Raw genomic sequence first — 14,042 nt, 5'->3', positions numbered from 1 at the left:
ATTTTAACCCAGATAATGATTCTCCACATATACTCCACTATGTCCTATAATATGAAATATTAACATTTTGACTCATTGCATTTACAGAACACCTTTCATTCAAGAAACAAAACATGATTCCTTAATACAGTTTCATCAATCTTCCTAACATCAAAGGTAGACTGATAGAAAGTTTAATCATTCCAATTTTGCAGAAGGAGAAACTCAGGAGGTTTAAGAAAGGCCTTGCCTTGGCAATGGGACTTGAATTCAGTAATTATGGTCTAGTATCAACATGTGGATTGGTAAATTCAGGTTAATAAACAGACATTCACCCATGGCAAAGAACAGCTTGTTCTAGTTTGCTAGCTGCCAGAATGCAGCACACCAGAGACGGATTGGCTTTTAATAAAAGGGGATTTATTTTGTTAGTCCTTCAGAGGAAAGGCAGCTAACTTTCCACTGAGGTTCTTTCTTACGTGGAAGGCACATGATGGTCTCTGATGGTCTTCTCTCCAGGCCCCTGGGTTCCAACAACTTTCCCCGGGGTGGCTTCTTTCTGCATCTCCAAAGGCCTGGGCTGAGCTGCTAGTGCTGAGATGAGGAATGCCGAGCTGCTTAGGCTGTGCTACATTGCACTCTCTCATTTAAGCACCAGCCAATTAAGTCAAATGTCACTCATTGCAGCAGACATGCCTCCTAGCCGACTGCAGATGTAAATCAGCAACAGATGAGGTTCTCGAGTGTATAGAAGTGAACGAGATGTGGTCTGTGTTCTCAGGGAGCTCCTACTCTTGGGGTAGCCTGTGGTGGGAAGAACCGTTGGCTTATGTCTGCAGCAATGGCATGCTCACTTGGTATGCTCATACCGCAAGAGTAGGTATGCTCACCTGGCCAAGTTGACAACTGAATCTAACTAACACACAGCTCATGCTTTGAAAGTAACAGAGAAAAATTAATTCATTATGTGAGTATCTGACAAAATACTTTGTATTCTGGAAATTTCTTTGTTCCTCAGTTCACTCAATATTTCATTTATCTATATGATCACAGCGACTTGAGCTCTCCAAAAATCAATTTCAAAACATTTTTAAATTTAAGTGTGATATGACAACTGATCAGTTGGTATCTAAGTTAGTGTTTAATACTTAGAATTTAAGAACTCTGCTATCTAAATTTGTAGATATTTTCCTTGTTGTCTTAATTTTAAATTGGTTTATAAAATTTACTGAGCAAACACAGGTTTTACAATGAATATATGGATACGTTATTTAAATATGCCTATAGTTAAGCTAAGATTTCCATTTTTGATGGTTCTAAGTGTATTGTTTGTTCTCTTAAATAAATAAAAAAAAAATTTAAACGTGCTACAATTGTAACCCGGGTATTTAAGATCACTGAGAATGTGAAACACATCCAAAGAAGAGTAAATGGGTGAGGGGACTAGAAATCAAGTTGTATCAAAAAAGCTGAATGAGTTGGGAGAATTTAATCCAAAGACATACTTAAGGGGAATATGAGTATATTCATTCACTCATTCATTCATTCAAACATTTATCGACTATCTCCTATGTGCCAAGCATCATGCTGGGAAATGGGATTTCAACAATGAACATGCTAGTCACTGCCCTCAAAGTTAATCTACTGGGGGAGAGAGGTGATTATACAATGTACTGTGATAAAAGCAAACACAGGGAGTTATGAGAATTCACAGAAAGGGTATAAACTGGGGGGTGGGTGATAATCAGGGATGGCTTACAGAAGCAGTAACACCTGAGCTGAGTCCTCAAAAATGATCCTTAGCTAGACTGAACGAAGTTGTTAAAAGAGAAGGAAGAAAACAGGGAAGGCAGCAGCAGAACTGAAGGCCCAGCAGTGAGAGAAAAAGCGATCCATGAAGGGCACCAGGTGTCCTTAGCAAAGCTGTGTGTCAGGTGGGAAGGGGCAGAATGGTAGGGCTGGAGGCTGGAGCGGACAGAGGCGCGGCACGTAAAAGGCCACTGTTTACCGGCTGTTTAGATTACACTTCATCCTACAGGCTATAAGGAACAGTGAAGGGTTTTAAGGGGGAACAACGGGCTCAGAGCTGTGCATTAGCAAGATCACTGCAGCTGCAGTGGGGAGGAAAGATTGAAATAGGGCAAGGCTGGAGGGAGGAGACTACTGGAGACTGTAGCAGGGACCTACAGAGCCAGACAATTTTAAAGCAATAGGGATGTTGTCAAATGGTAAAATCTACAAAAGTAGAGATGGACTGGATATGGAAACTGGGGAAGAACTAAGAAGCAGTTAAGGATGACTGGCAGATTTATTTAGCGTTAGCAACTGGGTGGATGCTGTGAGAATCTACTGAGACAGGACGTTCGAGGACAGCATGTTTGGAGGGAAGACGATTGGCAGAGCTATCATCTGGAAAAGGGAATATACCTGTTTGGAGGGCCAAACTACATCTTTATGAATGGGAGACAAATCCCAGCACATAAAGAAAAACCTTCTAAGATGTAGTTTTGTGAAAAGAGAAGGGGCAGCTGTGGGAAGCAGTGCGTTCTTGCCACAGGGATGCTCACAAAGAGACTTAGATAATTTGGCGAGGAGTGGGGAGTGAAGCATCAATTGAGGACAAGTGCTTCTACTCTCCACACCACAGACAAAAGATCTTTGAAAACTCAGACACCTGGCCACATCACTCTCCTGCTGAAAGTCCCCTAATGGCTCACCAGTACACTGAGAGGAATATTCAAACACTGCTGGGCCTACAAGGCCCCACATGACCTGGCCCCTATGTATCTTCTCATTTCTTATCACTCCTAATACTCTCCCCCTCATTCCCTACACTCTCCCCGAACCACACACACCCCTGCACTCTAGCCAAATCAGCCTCTTTACAAACACGCTGAACTCTTTTTCCACTTCGGGCCCTTCACTTATATTCTTCTCTCTAGGGTCTGAAGTGCCCTTCTCTAGCTCATAACATGACTACGTCCTACACTTCCCAGAAAAATGTCCCTAAAGTGCCCAGTCAAAACACATCCCTGCCTAGGGTTCTCTCTCTCTGCATCCTGCTTGTTTCCTTCATAACACTAATTATAATGTGTAATTATTTGTATACTCATTTTTATGTCTGAACACCCACTAGAAAGTGAACTCCAGAGAATAAGGCCCACATCTGCCTTATTTACCACTGTGTTCCTAGTGCATAAGATAGCACCTAATGAATAGGAGGCACTTGATAAATATTTGTTGATTAATTATCAACAGGGGGCACAGTTATACATGACCACCCTAGGCTGGCATATTAAAATCACTTGCAGGACTTTTCTTCAAATTGCTTTCCTCCCATAACAGGAATCACTACTAGAGCAAACTACCACTTCTATTTGGAAGGCTGCCATATCCCTGACAGACAAAAGGGTGAGACTCATTGTTCTGCTGATCTCTCAATTTCTGTCCAACCCAAAGATTTCATAACATTTTGTGAATGTACATAATTTTTTAAAAACCACATTAATTCATTCATGTTGTTAAAACCAAATCTGGGAGAACTGAAAGATGACCCTGCTTCTCCTTTGTGCCATTTTTTTCAACTCCATGCTGCTTTTTATATCATGTTGAAATTTGACCTAAAACTCCAGGTAAAGTCCTTGTTTTTTTCTCAAGGCTCATGGCCAGTATGTCTGGATAACATCTTTTCTGGAAGTAGTAGTAATAATTAAATGTCCTGCCTTCTTTGAGCTGAGTGTAACAAGTGACCTGCAGCCCACGCCTCCACTCTGCTGGGCCATGGCTCAGATGCCCAACAAGAATGAAGAGAGAAGCTAGCAAGCATGCTCTGGTACGGCCAAGCCCTTTAATGAGAACTAAAAGGCCTACCCCTCATGACTGCACGGCAGTTACTCCATTTACTAAGCTGACTGTACTTAAAGACAGAATAAATTGTATACAGAGGAAACATACCTTAAGAGCTGTATGTTTATAGTGGGAAAGCAGATGGACAAATACCTGCTGGAATAATGAAGCAATCAAGAAAGTGACTTTTGGGCAGAGGACAGGAGAGCCTGGTGGCAAAAGTATCAAGACGGTGAAAGAAGGGTAGAAGTAGGGGGAAGTACTGAAGAGAAAATAGAAGCCTAAGTCACATCTCAGCCAACAAAGTGCCTTGCAAACACTGGCCATGCCCTAAACCCAGAAAAAAAATGCACTGGAGAATGGGAGGGTTTTCCAGCTCAACATTAGGTTTTCAGTCACCAATACAAAAACATATAGCATACATGGAACAATCACCTTCAAAGTATCGTTTTCAAGTACAATATATGATGTTTACGGACTGAATAAATGAACATATAACCAAAATGATTTGGAATTCTAACAGTTTAAGTCACTGATGCTACTTTAGGACTGTGATAGCCTTGAAGTAAATTACACAGCCTCATGACTTGGTTTCTCCAGCCTTGTAAGAACAACATTTTTAAAAAGACCCAAATCTTTAGTAACAAGTCCCAGGGTGGGACAATGTTAACATGAATTAATGAAAATTATTTTCCTTTTATAGTATCTTTTATCTCCAAGATACTAATGAGCAACATGGTTGATCAATTTAAATTTCACAACTTTACTCTGTCTCACCTCTTTCTCGTAAAGTTATCTATGAATAATGACATCACTAAAGATGGACAAGTAGGAAAGAAATAATAAACATTACACAATTTATAAACCAGATCATCAAGGCATGAAATCATCATAGACATTGGATTTTCTGTATAATTTAGGGACTGTGAAAGAAAACCACTCCATGGACCAAAATTAATAATTTAACGTGTCTAACTTCATTTTCTATGTGAGGTCCTTTCCCTTCAGGCACTAAGTAGCTGGGGTTATACAACTGGCCAAATTTCCTCTTAACCACAAACGCTTTTTTTTTTGGTCTTATAAAAAGGAGGTGTCACCCCACAAGCCTCTTTCCCACCCCACTCCTACTTTTGTACATAATCATGCTCATGGGCACACTGCACTTGCTTGCTCTCACCTATTGCTTGGAAGTGAATCTGAGACTGCTTGGCTGCTGTGTTGAGAGGGTCCAGCCCGGGTATTCACCTACAAGTAAAGAAAGAATCTTGATCAATCTTGGGTTCTAAGGACACAGTTCTCATTAACCTATAACTTACCACGTATTTCTCATTTTACTATCAAGGTTAATTAGTTTGTTGCTAGATAGGACCATGGTTGGAGAATATTCAGAATATAGGTTAAAGAACTGTACAACCTGTAAATTGCATAATTTTCTATTTCTATCACTATTTAAATACTTAAACAGTGCTTAAAAAGAGCGATAAATAGGAAAAAAATGAACTGTTCTAGAACTCATATAAAAACACTATGTTCGAAAAAGTAAATTAAGAATATATTTAGTAATGCCACTGATTTATACACTTAAAAATAGCTAAAACAGAAAGTTTTATGTTTTACAATAAAATTTTTTAAAAAGACAATATATCCAGAGGTTAGTATCATATCATACATATCATATCTTTCTAGCTCTAAAACCAAGAAAAGCATTGTAGAATGTTTCGCATTCTCTAAAAAATGAGGTCCAAGTAATTAAATATAAAATGGTTGAGCCTAATACAATAGCCAGCTTTTCTTTCAAATGTGAAGCATTAGCAGAAATCTACAACTCAAAAAATACAGTAACAATGAAAAGACATTAAATAGATACATGTTTCTAGCATAAATATGTCCAAAGAAGAGTGGGATAATCTGTGTACCATATACTTATATGTTTAACTGATCAGTGAAATGAAGTCTATATTTTCACTCAAATAAATCTTTGTGGAGACCAGTACCCAGGATCATTCTGAAGTAACTGACAAACAAAACAATCCTAAATAATAAAAACACAGCACCAAAACTCCTGGATCCAAACAAATACACATACTGAGCAAATACTACAGATGAATCCCCCTCCACTTTCCATTTAAAAAAAAAAAAAGGATCGCTTGTCAGAGCTTGAGAAAGTGCAGTTTTATTTGACATTTCAATAAGTGGAACACAGCATTACAAATCCATCTAACTTTACTGAAACAATTATTGAAATTCATACCTTCAGGCCATGTATGTTCCGTTCCCCAGGAGGCTTGCAAGCTGAAACAGTAATTGACTAAATTGTAGAACACATCAGGGCCATTTACAAATTTGCTCAAAATGAATCGTTTAAAAAGAAATGAGGGTGACACCAAAATTAGCAGAGAGAAATGATTGAAAAGTGGCTCTCAAGACCCAAAGTGGGAATTATGAACCAGGGTTTTTAACTTGGAGGAGTGAGCATTTATAAATGCAAAAAGCTTTCTGACACTACCTCATATAAATTCCAATTTCTGTTTAAAATATATAAAAATCAAGTTAACCGAGCTAAAATGATTAGATTCCTTTCATAATTCAAATTTCTGCAATCTTTCCTCATTCTATTACATTGTGTATTTGCTATCACTTAAACTACTTTGAAAATAGCTAGTGTTTTGGGGGGGATAGAAGAAGGTTCTTTAAATGCCAAAAAGATTAGTAGAGATTCTAGACTGGAATATTCAAATGGAAAGACAAGTTTACACAGCCATAAGCAGTCAAATTATATTTAAATACAGAGATATTATTAATTTCACTACATTTCTTATAAATCTTGACATCTGCTAATATTATAGGTCTAAAGATAAAGCCACGCGGGGCGAGGTGGGGGTTGGAATACTACTAATTTCCTAACACCAGGTTGAATTACAGGTTAAGACTTTTTCAATTAGCAAATGATTCTTCAACAAATGTTAAAAATGTAAAAGCTTCCTGCCCCAAAGTACAAGAGATGCCGCTATTTGAAAACTACAGTGCCCTACAAACTGTATGTTAAGGGGCTGTCAATTTTGATTGATTGTTTTGGGAAAGATGAATTTGAAAAATTTTTTTGGCTTCTTTATCACATGTTCATGTATTTTTTCCTCTGTTTCTGAGAAAAAACAGCTATTTAGTAATAAGAAGACATGAATAATAATTACAAAGGATATCAGTTGCTGCAATTTTATATATTTCAAGTATATTCAAATTTATTATGTTTTTATTTCCAAGAAAATATACCTAAATCTTAATAAAGGGTTTTTATTTATCTCTCTTAAATACAGTAGAGCCAAGATGCCAAATCTTCATTCCTTAAAATGGAAATCAACTTTTTGAACAAAATAGTCACATACACTTGATGATGACTAGTCCTTGAGGACCCATCAATACTTGCAAATGCAATACTTAACTGTATTTCCACTGAAGCAACCAATGCACTCATAAACTTCATTTAATAAGCAAGTGACTAACCAAGAAATTAGAGATAGGCATCAACTCTTACCTCTAACCTTAACATCTGCCTCACTCCTCAATGACTTCTCAGACCTTCAATATTAGAAATCTAAACAGTGTTAAAAAACACCCAACAACCTCATATTTTCCTAAGTCAAAGCCAGAAGTTACTTATAAAGCTAATGATTGTTCATTCTTACTAATATTTATCTTTTTAACTGCAGAGGTGACTTACTATAAGGAAATGTGCCACTTGGAATAAAAACATCTCATGTTGGAACAGAATTGTTTTCTCCAATCCTTCCTATTTATTCAGTCTAAAGATTCAATTTAACCTGGGGCTTGACCATGGAATCCAAGGTCTAAGATCCTCTAACCAAACAGGCAGACCCCAGGTAATATACCAAGTCTGTTTATAATTTAATTGTATAAATTTCCCTAATTCCACTTATCTATATAAGCTTTATACAAGTAACAGCAAATAAAAGACTACAAAGAACTACAGTTATAAGATGCAAAAAAAACCCACAGACTGAGTCTTCCATATTTTGCAAGAATGCTCATTGGCTGGGAAGAACTATATTTAAATGACAAGTATTTTTTTTTTTTTTTTTACATTTTTTATTTTAAAATATATATACCAAGCAAAGTAAGAGAAGAGCAGTAATTTTCAAAGCACACTTCAATAAGTAATTACAGAACAGATCCCAGAACTTTTCATGGGCTACTATTCCACCAACTCAGATTTTTCCTTCTAGCTGTTTCTAAACACTGGAGGCTAGATGGAATATTAATATAGTGATTTAGCAATCATACTTGTTTGTTAAATCCTATTCTCTTTGTTGTATCTCCTCTTTCTATCCTGATCTCTCTCCCAATCTACAGGGATCCCTGGGCAATACCCATTGAAAATAACCTTTGATTCTGTATCAAGAATCATATTTTCATATGGTCATAACCATCTTTATGTGGCCCTTTCACACGGCACTTCAGGATGGGTTAAAGGTGGCGATTTACTGATAACTACAGATGTCTCTACTTTGTTCTTAAGTTATGCGGTGATTTGATTTACCTTCCAGAAGTTGGATTTTGAAGATAAAATGAAAATTTGTAAATGACAAGTATTTAACAGGGCCTAGAAGGTTCTGTGTTGGGACTACATGTGACACTCATATCCCATATATTTTCTTCTTTTAAGTATCTTCTCCCCAATCCTACAAAGTCCCATGCATACTCCACTAATATTTTAACACATATGCCCTTCTACTTTAAGCAATAATAATTTAAACAAAATTCTTACTCAAAGGTCATAGCCACCACTTATAAGCTGTGTGACTCTGAAGTTACTTAACCTCTCTGAAGCTTGATAGTCTCATCTATAAAATGGAAGTAATAATACTTAGTAAGCAGAATTGTTGGGAGAATTAGAAATGATGATACATAAGGCAGTATCAATGCCTGAACAGGGCAGTTGTTTAAAAATAGTTGTTTTATCATAGGAAGGGGTCCAATGGTATGAACAGGGAAACTAAAAGGTACTATTCACAAAATGAAAGTAGAAAACTTGAAAAGATATTGGATGAAGAGAATAAATACTTTATTGAAAACGAAAACAAAGAGCTACAGTGGGGACTATAATTCTACAAGACACTGTGCTAGGATTTGCTATAATAGAGTATTTCAGCAAGTAAGGAAGCAATTAATGGAAATTTCCAGCTGGTTGCAAAATATCCACAAAATATCCCTAATGGGGAAACAATTTTGAAACCTGCCCAAATTCTCCAACTGACACAGAACTTGGTCTAATATATAGGAATGGCAATATTTTTTTCTTCTCATTTTTTTTCTTTCTTGGTCTTTAGTCTTCAGGTGCTTCAGAACTGGATTAATTATAAACCTGGTTTCAGACATACTCTGATCATGGGCCCCGAATCGTCCTTTTTAAAACATTATTTACTTAGCTCTTTAATTAGTTATTATTAATAATGTAATAAGCATTCACAATCCTGTTGCCTCAGCAAAAGCTAGAAGTAGAACATTTTTCTTGAACTAGAGCTTGCTATGGACTGGCCAAGCGAGGTGCCTTTGGAGACTCTATCAAAAACTATTGGATAAGTGAGCCATTCGGACTTCAGAGAGTTACAGGTAACGAAAGTCTAGGATGTTTAATTGGAAGACTCACACTATGATTATTGTACAATATCAGTTAGCAAACATAAGCATGACTTTTAATTATTTCAATTACATCTACATATAGTTAATCATATCTGATAAAAGGATAAAACTGTCAAATCTAAAAGGGAAATAGATAATTATTCAACCATGCAACTCACCAAGACTTACCCTCATCTCACATTTTTTGAGACTCTAATCAATTTTCCACTTACAAAGATTTCTCATTATTTACAAATGCCTCCAGAAAAAAAACAAGTGCCAAACATTCCACCAAAATTTGTCTCCTAAAACCCCTCAGTAAATCATAGCTTCTGCACTAGTTGAAAGCTTTCTCTTCAGTAGCAGCTTTGAACACCATCATGAATGACCATCATGAGGCACAATTTTTAAATATCCAGAATTAAAGTCATTCATTTGCCTTGGTTTAGAAACCATGTGGACCCCCAAAGAGTTCTTTAAGCAAAGTTATGTACTTCAAAAACAAAAAACAATCTAGTTAGTTTAATTTACTCCAGTAAATTAGATATTTTATCTGTTATAACTATAATACAGCCTGCAATTCTCACAATAATGAATACTTCTTTCGTTTTTTCAAATTAAGAGCTAAACATCATGTTATGTGCATTTAAACCTTTGGAAAACATAACTGTTGATGAAACAGTTTGCTAAAATAATCATTGTTGATTAGAATTTGTTCAACATTACCTCTTGGAAATATCTGCAGAGGCTCTATTAACTGTCCATTTACTTGCTGTTCCATTACTGTGGAGTAATACTGCAAAGAGATTATAGAAAGAGATTACTCAGTAATGTATGAATACTGGAACAGACACTTACGGGTTTTTAATTCATAGTACTTTTTAAAATTGCTGGTATACACATATCAGCCTTGAAAATAATTTTTCCCTATTTGCATATCAAAATGCCTCTACTGAAAACTCCACGATTAAAAATCCAATATAAAGTTATCCTCTAGACTGCTATTTATCTTTAACAGTAAAAATGTTGATTAAAGCTTTAGATTAGTATTTGATCTCTAGAAGTATTTTGAAAATGATATGTATTAAAAATGACAAAATGCATTTTGGTGGAAATTTCTCAAATTATCTTGTTCTTTTTCCTGGATTTTTGCAAAGCAAAGTGAAGAAACTTCACCCTTGACTTGGACCGAAATGCCAGCTATTAAACATTATTAACATTTGTATATAAATAAGATAATGGAAATCTAAATGACAGAAACTAAAGAACTAGCAAACAAGATATGACCCATCCAGAGTATAGGATTGCTATAAAAAGGTAACCTTGTTTCAAGTGATATTAAACAAAATATACTTATGTTTTAGCCTTATAAGCACTTGAGTACAGACCATATTTCAATGTAAAACTGTGAGCACAAAGAATAAATTTCTAAGTGAAAAAACTTTCATATACCTTCGTAAACACAAATTATTCAGTAGGTTGTAGGACTGTCTGAATCTCATCTTTCTTAATATATTAGCTAACTGGTGAGCATCTGTCCACCTAACCTGGAGATGGTATCTGTGCCTTCACTTCTTTTCATACTTGACAAAGTGTTCTTTGCAGAAAAAAATCAACAATGAGAACCACTAATTTTATGTTTTGAGGAGATGTCACAGAGCAGAATGCCCCTTTAATCCTTGCTGTTTCCACATTATAAACATGTGAATTATTTAAGCACCATATTTCAGGAAGTACCTCCTTGATTAGCATTATTTGCTCAAGAAAGTTTATTAAAATTACTAAATGATCAAATTTTTTTTCCATTGAAAGTAATCCAAACCATCTCCCTTTCTTTCCCCATATTCAACCAATCATCAGGTCTTATTCTACATTCTCTACACTTTTCAACTCTCTACTTCTCACCAACTCCAATAAAGTAAAGGCGGATTTTTTATAGCTATGAAATAAGCACACCAAGGGCTTTCAAGTTGTAAAGAAAACCAGTCCTCTCTTTCTCTGGACCTAAAAACTCATATACATACAGCATAAATATGTACAACATATTCTCTGGAAAACATACCAAGGCAAATGTCATTCAAGAGACTGTTCCTTAATACCACAGAAATACAGTACTTGTCATTATTCAAACAGTGATGACAAGTAAATGAAATATCAATCATGTAGGCTGTCAACCTTTTGGGACAGCAATGACTGTTAACAAGTAGTCTGGAAAAATTGTCCGAAAATGACTTGTCCTCAGCACATAACTATCTGAGGTTTCCATGGAAAATTAGGATGCCAGTAGCTATTTGGAACATTGCTCAGGTATTCTTTTTAATGGAAAATTTGCTGGTTATTGATCCACAGCATGTACCCCCTTGCTTCTAGAAGGCTGCAAGCAACTTTCCAATCAGTGGCTGTCAAAAAAATTACTGCCTCTTTATACTGATACAAGACAACAGCAGTGGTGGTGCTCTCCTACAGCTAATGCTTTTCTTTAATTAACTGCTACGTACAATAGGTTAGTAATTTCAGTTACTACTTCACCATGATCTTGGAAAGCAAAGCAAATAAAACATTCTTATGCTTTATCTAAAAAATTAATTATAGAATTGTCAGAAAGTGGTGCTTGGGGTCAAGTTTGAAAACAAATAACCTCAAATGTAAAGGGTCAGAACAGGCGCAATGCCTTTTTTTTTTTCCTACTATAAAACCTTGCATGCATGAAATTGACCTGTTTTCCAACTTTATTTATTTACCTCACAAATAAACAAAAATGGCTTCTCTCTCATTTCAGGTCTGTGCCAAATCAACTGACAAAGTACAGCTGTATAATCATTGCAGTAATTTTTTAGAAATCTAGAAAATATCTCTTTATACTATGATGTACCCAATCACAGCAATGATGTTAAGTACGCTCCTGACCAGTTTCTCCAAAGCAAGTAGTGATGTTTTGTGTTTTGTTTCCTATGATTCTTCCAAATCCAAGGTATATTTTCTCTTCTGAAATACTGGGTTTGATCTGTCATTGTACTAACTTTGAGAATCTGGGGTTATACACAGCAAAGTAATTCACTATCAAGGGCATGCTACAGAGGGTAGTGATTAAATCCTCGATCTGGGTCCACTCTGTCTAACTAACCTCTGAGGAACTAGCCTGGCAAGGGCTGAGTGGTTCCCAACACAGCACCAGGCCTAGAAGTTCAGGCCACTGATGATGTAGTATCTTCTCAAAGGAGAAGGATAAAATGCAGGGCCATATATGGTAGCCCCTGGAACACTGCAGTCCTGATGGACCACAAGGCCTGTGCCATCTGATGAGATGAGTAAGGTTCCTGGAGGAGTGTGAGGTCTCACGCACAGGAGGTCCGTCTATGAGCACATAATCTCAGTGAGGCAATGTTCACGGAGTCTCAGTTTACTCAGTTGTAAAGTGAAGATGGTATCTACTCACAAAATTACTACGAGACTCACATGAGAAAATTGATAAGACAGCGCTTAAACTGCAAAACAAGTTATTTTCAGATCTTGATTCTTTTTCTTAGTGTATTATGTATATATTTTCCCATTAAAGGGATTCTCACCAATTTTGCTGTGAACAGTGATAAAATAAACAGAGAAGACAAAAGACGCTACTTCTACTAGATAATCAAAAAGAAAAAAAAAAAAGAAACAACAAACAAAAAAACCTAAACTCTGTATGCCGGATTACATAACATTGCTTGTATGGGAAAGTAACAAAGTAACTTTTATAATATTAATGGATCCAGAGATTCAAGTAATTTTAATAATTTTCTTATCTTACGCTCTATAATCCTCTCCTGGTTTCTATTACCCCTAATACAAAGCCCTGCACATAGCAGGTGTTCGATAAATATTAATTGATTAAAATAAGGTTAAATCTTGATTCTGCCATTCATTAACTTGTTAGCCTTTAGCTTTTAAAAAGGGGAATTTAATCAGATGCTAGTTTACAGTTCTAAGGCAGAGAAAATGTCCCAATTAAAATAAGTCTATAGAAATGTCCAATCTAAGTCATCCAGAGAAAGATAACTTGGTTCAAGAAGGCTTATGAAGTTCAGGGTTTCTCTCTCAAGTGAGAAGACACATGGTGAACACAGTCAGGGTTCCTCTCTCATCTGGAAGGGCACATGGTGAACACAGCATCATCTGCTAGCTTCTTCTCCTGGCTTCCTGTTTCATGAAGCTTCCGGAGAGGCGTTTTCCTTCTTCATCTCCAAAGGTTGCTGGCTCATGGACTCTTTGCTTCATGGTGCTGCAGCATTCTCTGCTCTCTCTGAATCTCCTTCATTCTCCTAAATGTTTCCTCTTTTATAGGACTCCAGAAAATTATCAAGACCCACCCACATGGGTGGAGACATGCCATCACCTAATCCAGTTTAACAACCATTCTTGGTTAAACCACATCTCCAGGGAAATTATCTAATTACAGTTTCAAACATACAGTATTGAATAGGGATTATTCTGCCTTTACAAAATGGCATTTAGATTAAAACATGGCTTTTCTAGGGGATATACATCCTTTCAAACCAGTACAGCCTTCAAGAAGTCACTGAATGTTAGGAACTTCAGTTTCT

The 14,042-nt window shown here is 36.4% G+C and overlaps 1 protein-coding gene across 11 annotated transcripts in view; it reads right to left on the bottom strand.

Moving 5' to 3' along the window:
* MAP2K5 (mitogen-activated protein kinase kinase 5) overlaps positions 1 to 14,042 on the bottom strand; it is a 318,144-nt gene that overhangs the window by 272,750 nt on the left and 31,352 nt on the right. For 10 of the 11 annotated variants that reach the window (XM_077128315.1, XM_077128316.1, XM_077128317.1 and 7 more), the window contains 3 exons: positions 10,189 to 10,258; positions 6,077 to 6,117; positions 5,003 to 5,070 (listed from right to left, as the gene is read on the bottom strand). In XM_077128315.1, the coding sequence (XP_076984430.1) occupies positions 5,003 to 5,070; positions 6,077 to 6,117; positions 10,189 to 10,258 (179 nt within the window). The remainder of the gene's footprint in view (positions 1 to 5,002; positions 5,071 to 6,076; positions 6,118 to 10,188; positions 10,259 to 14,042) is intronic. The other variant, XM_077128319.1, reaches the window with a different exon arrangement.

The sequence above is a fragment of the Tamandua tetradactyla genome, chromosome 14 (assembly GCF_023851605.1).
Source record: "Tamandua tetradactyla isolate mTamTet1 chromosome 14, mTamTet1.pri, whole genome shotgun sequence".
Classification (NCBI taxonomy): Eukaryota; Metazoa; Chordata; class Mammalia; order Pilosa; family Myrmecophagidae; genus Tamandua; species Tamandua tetradactyla.
This window is presented reverse-complemented; position numbering and strand designations above follow the sequence as displayed.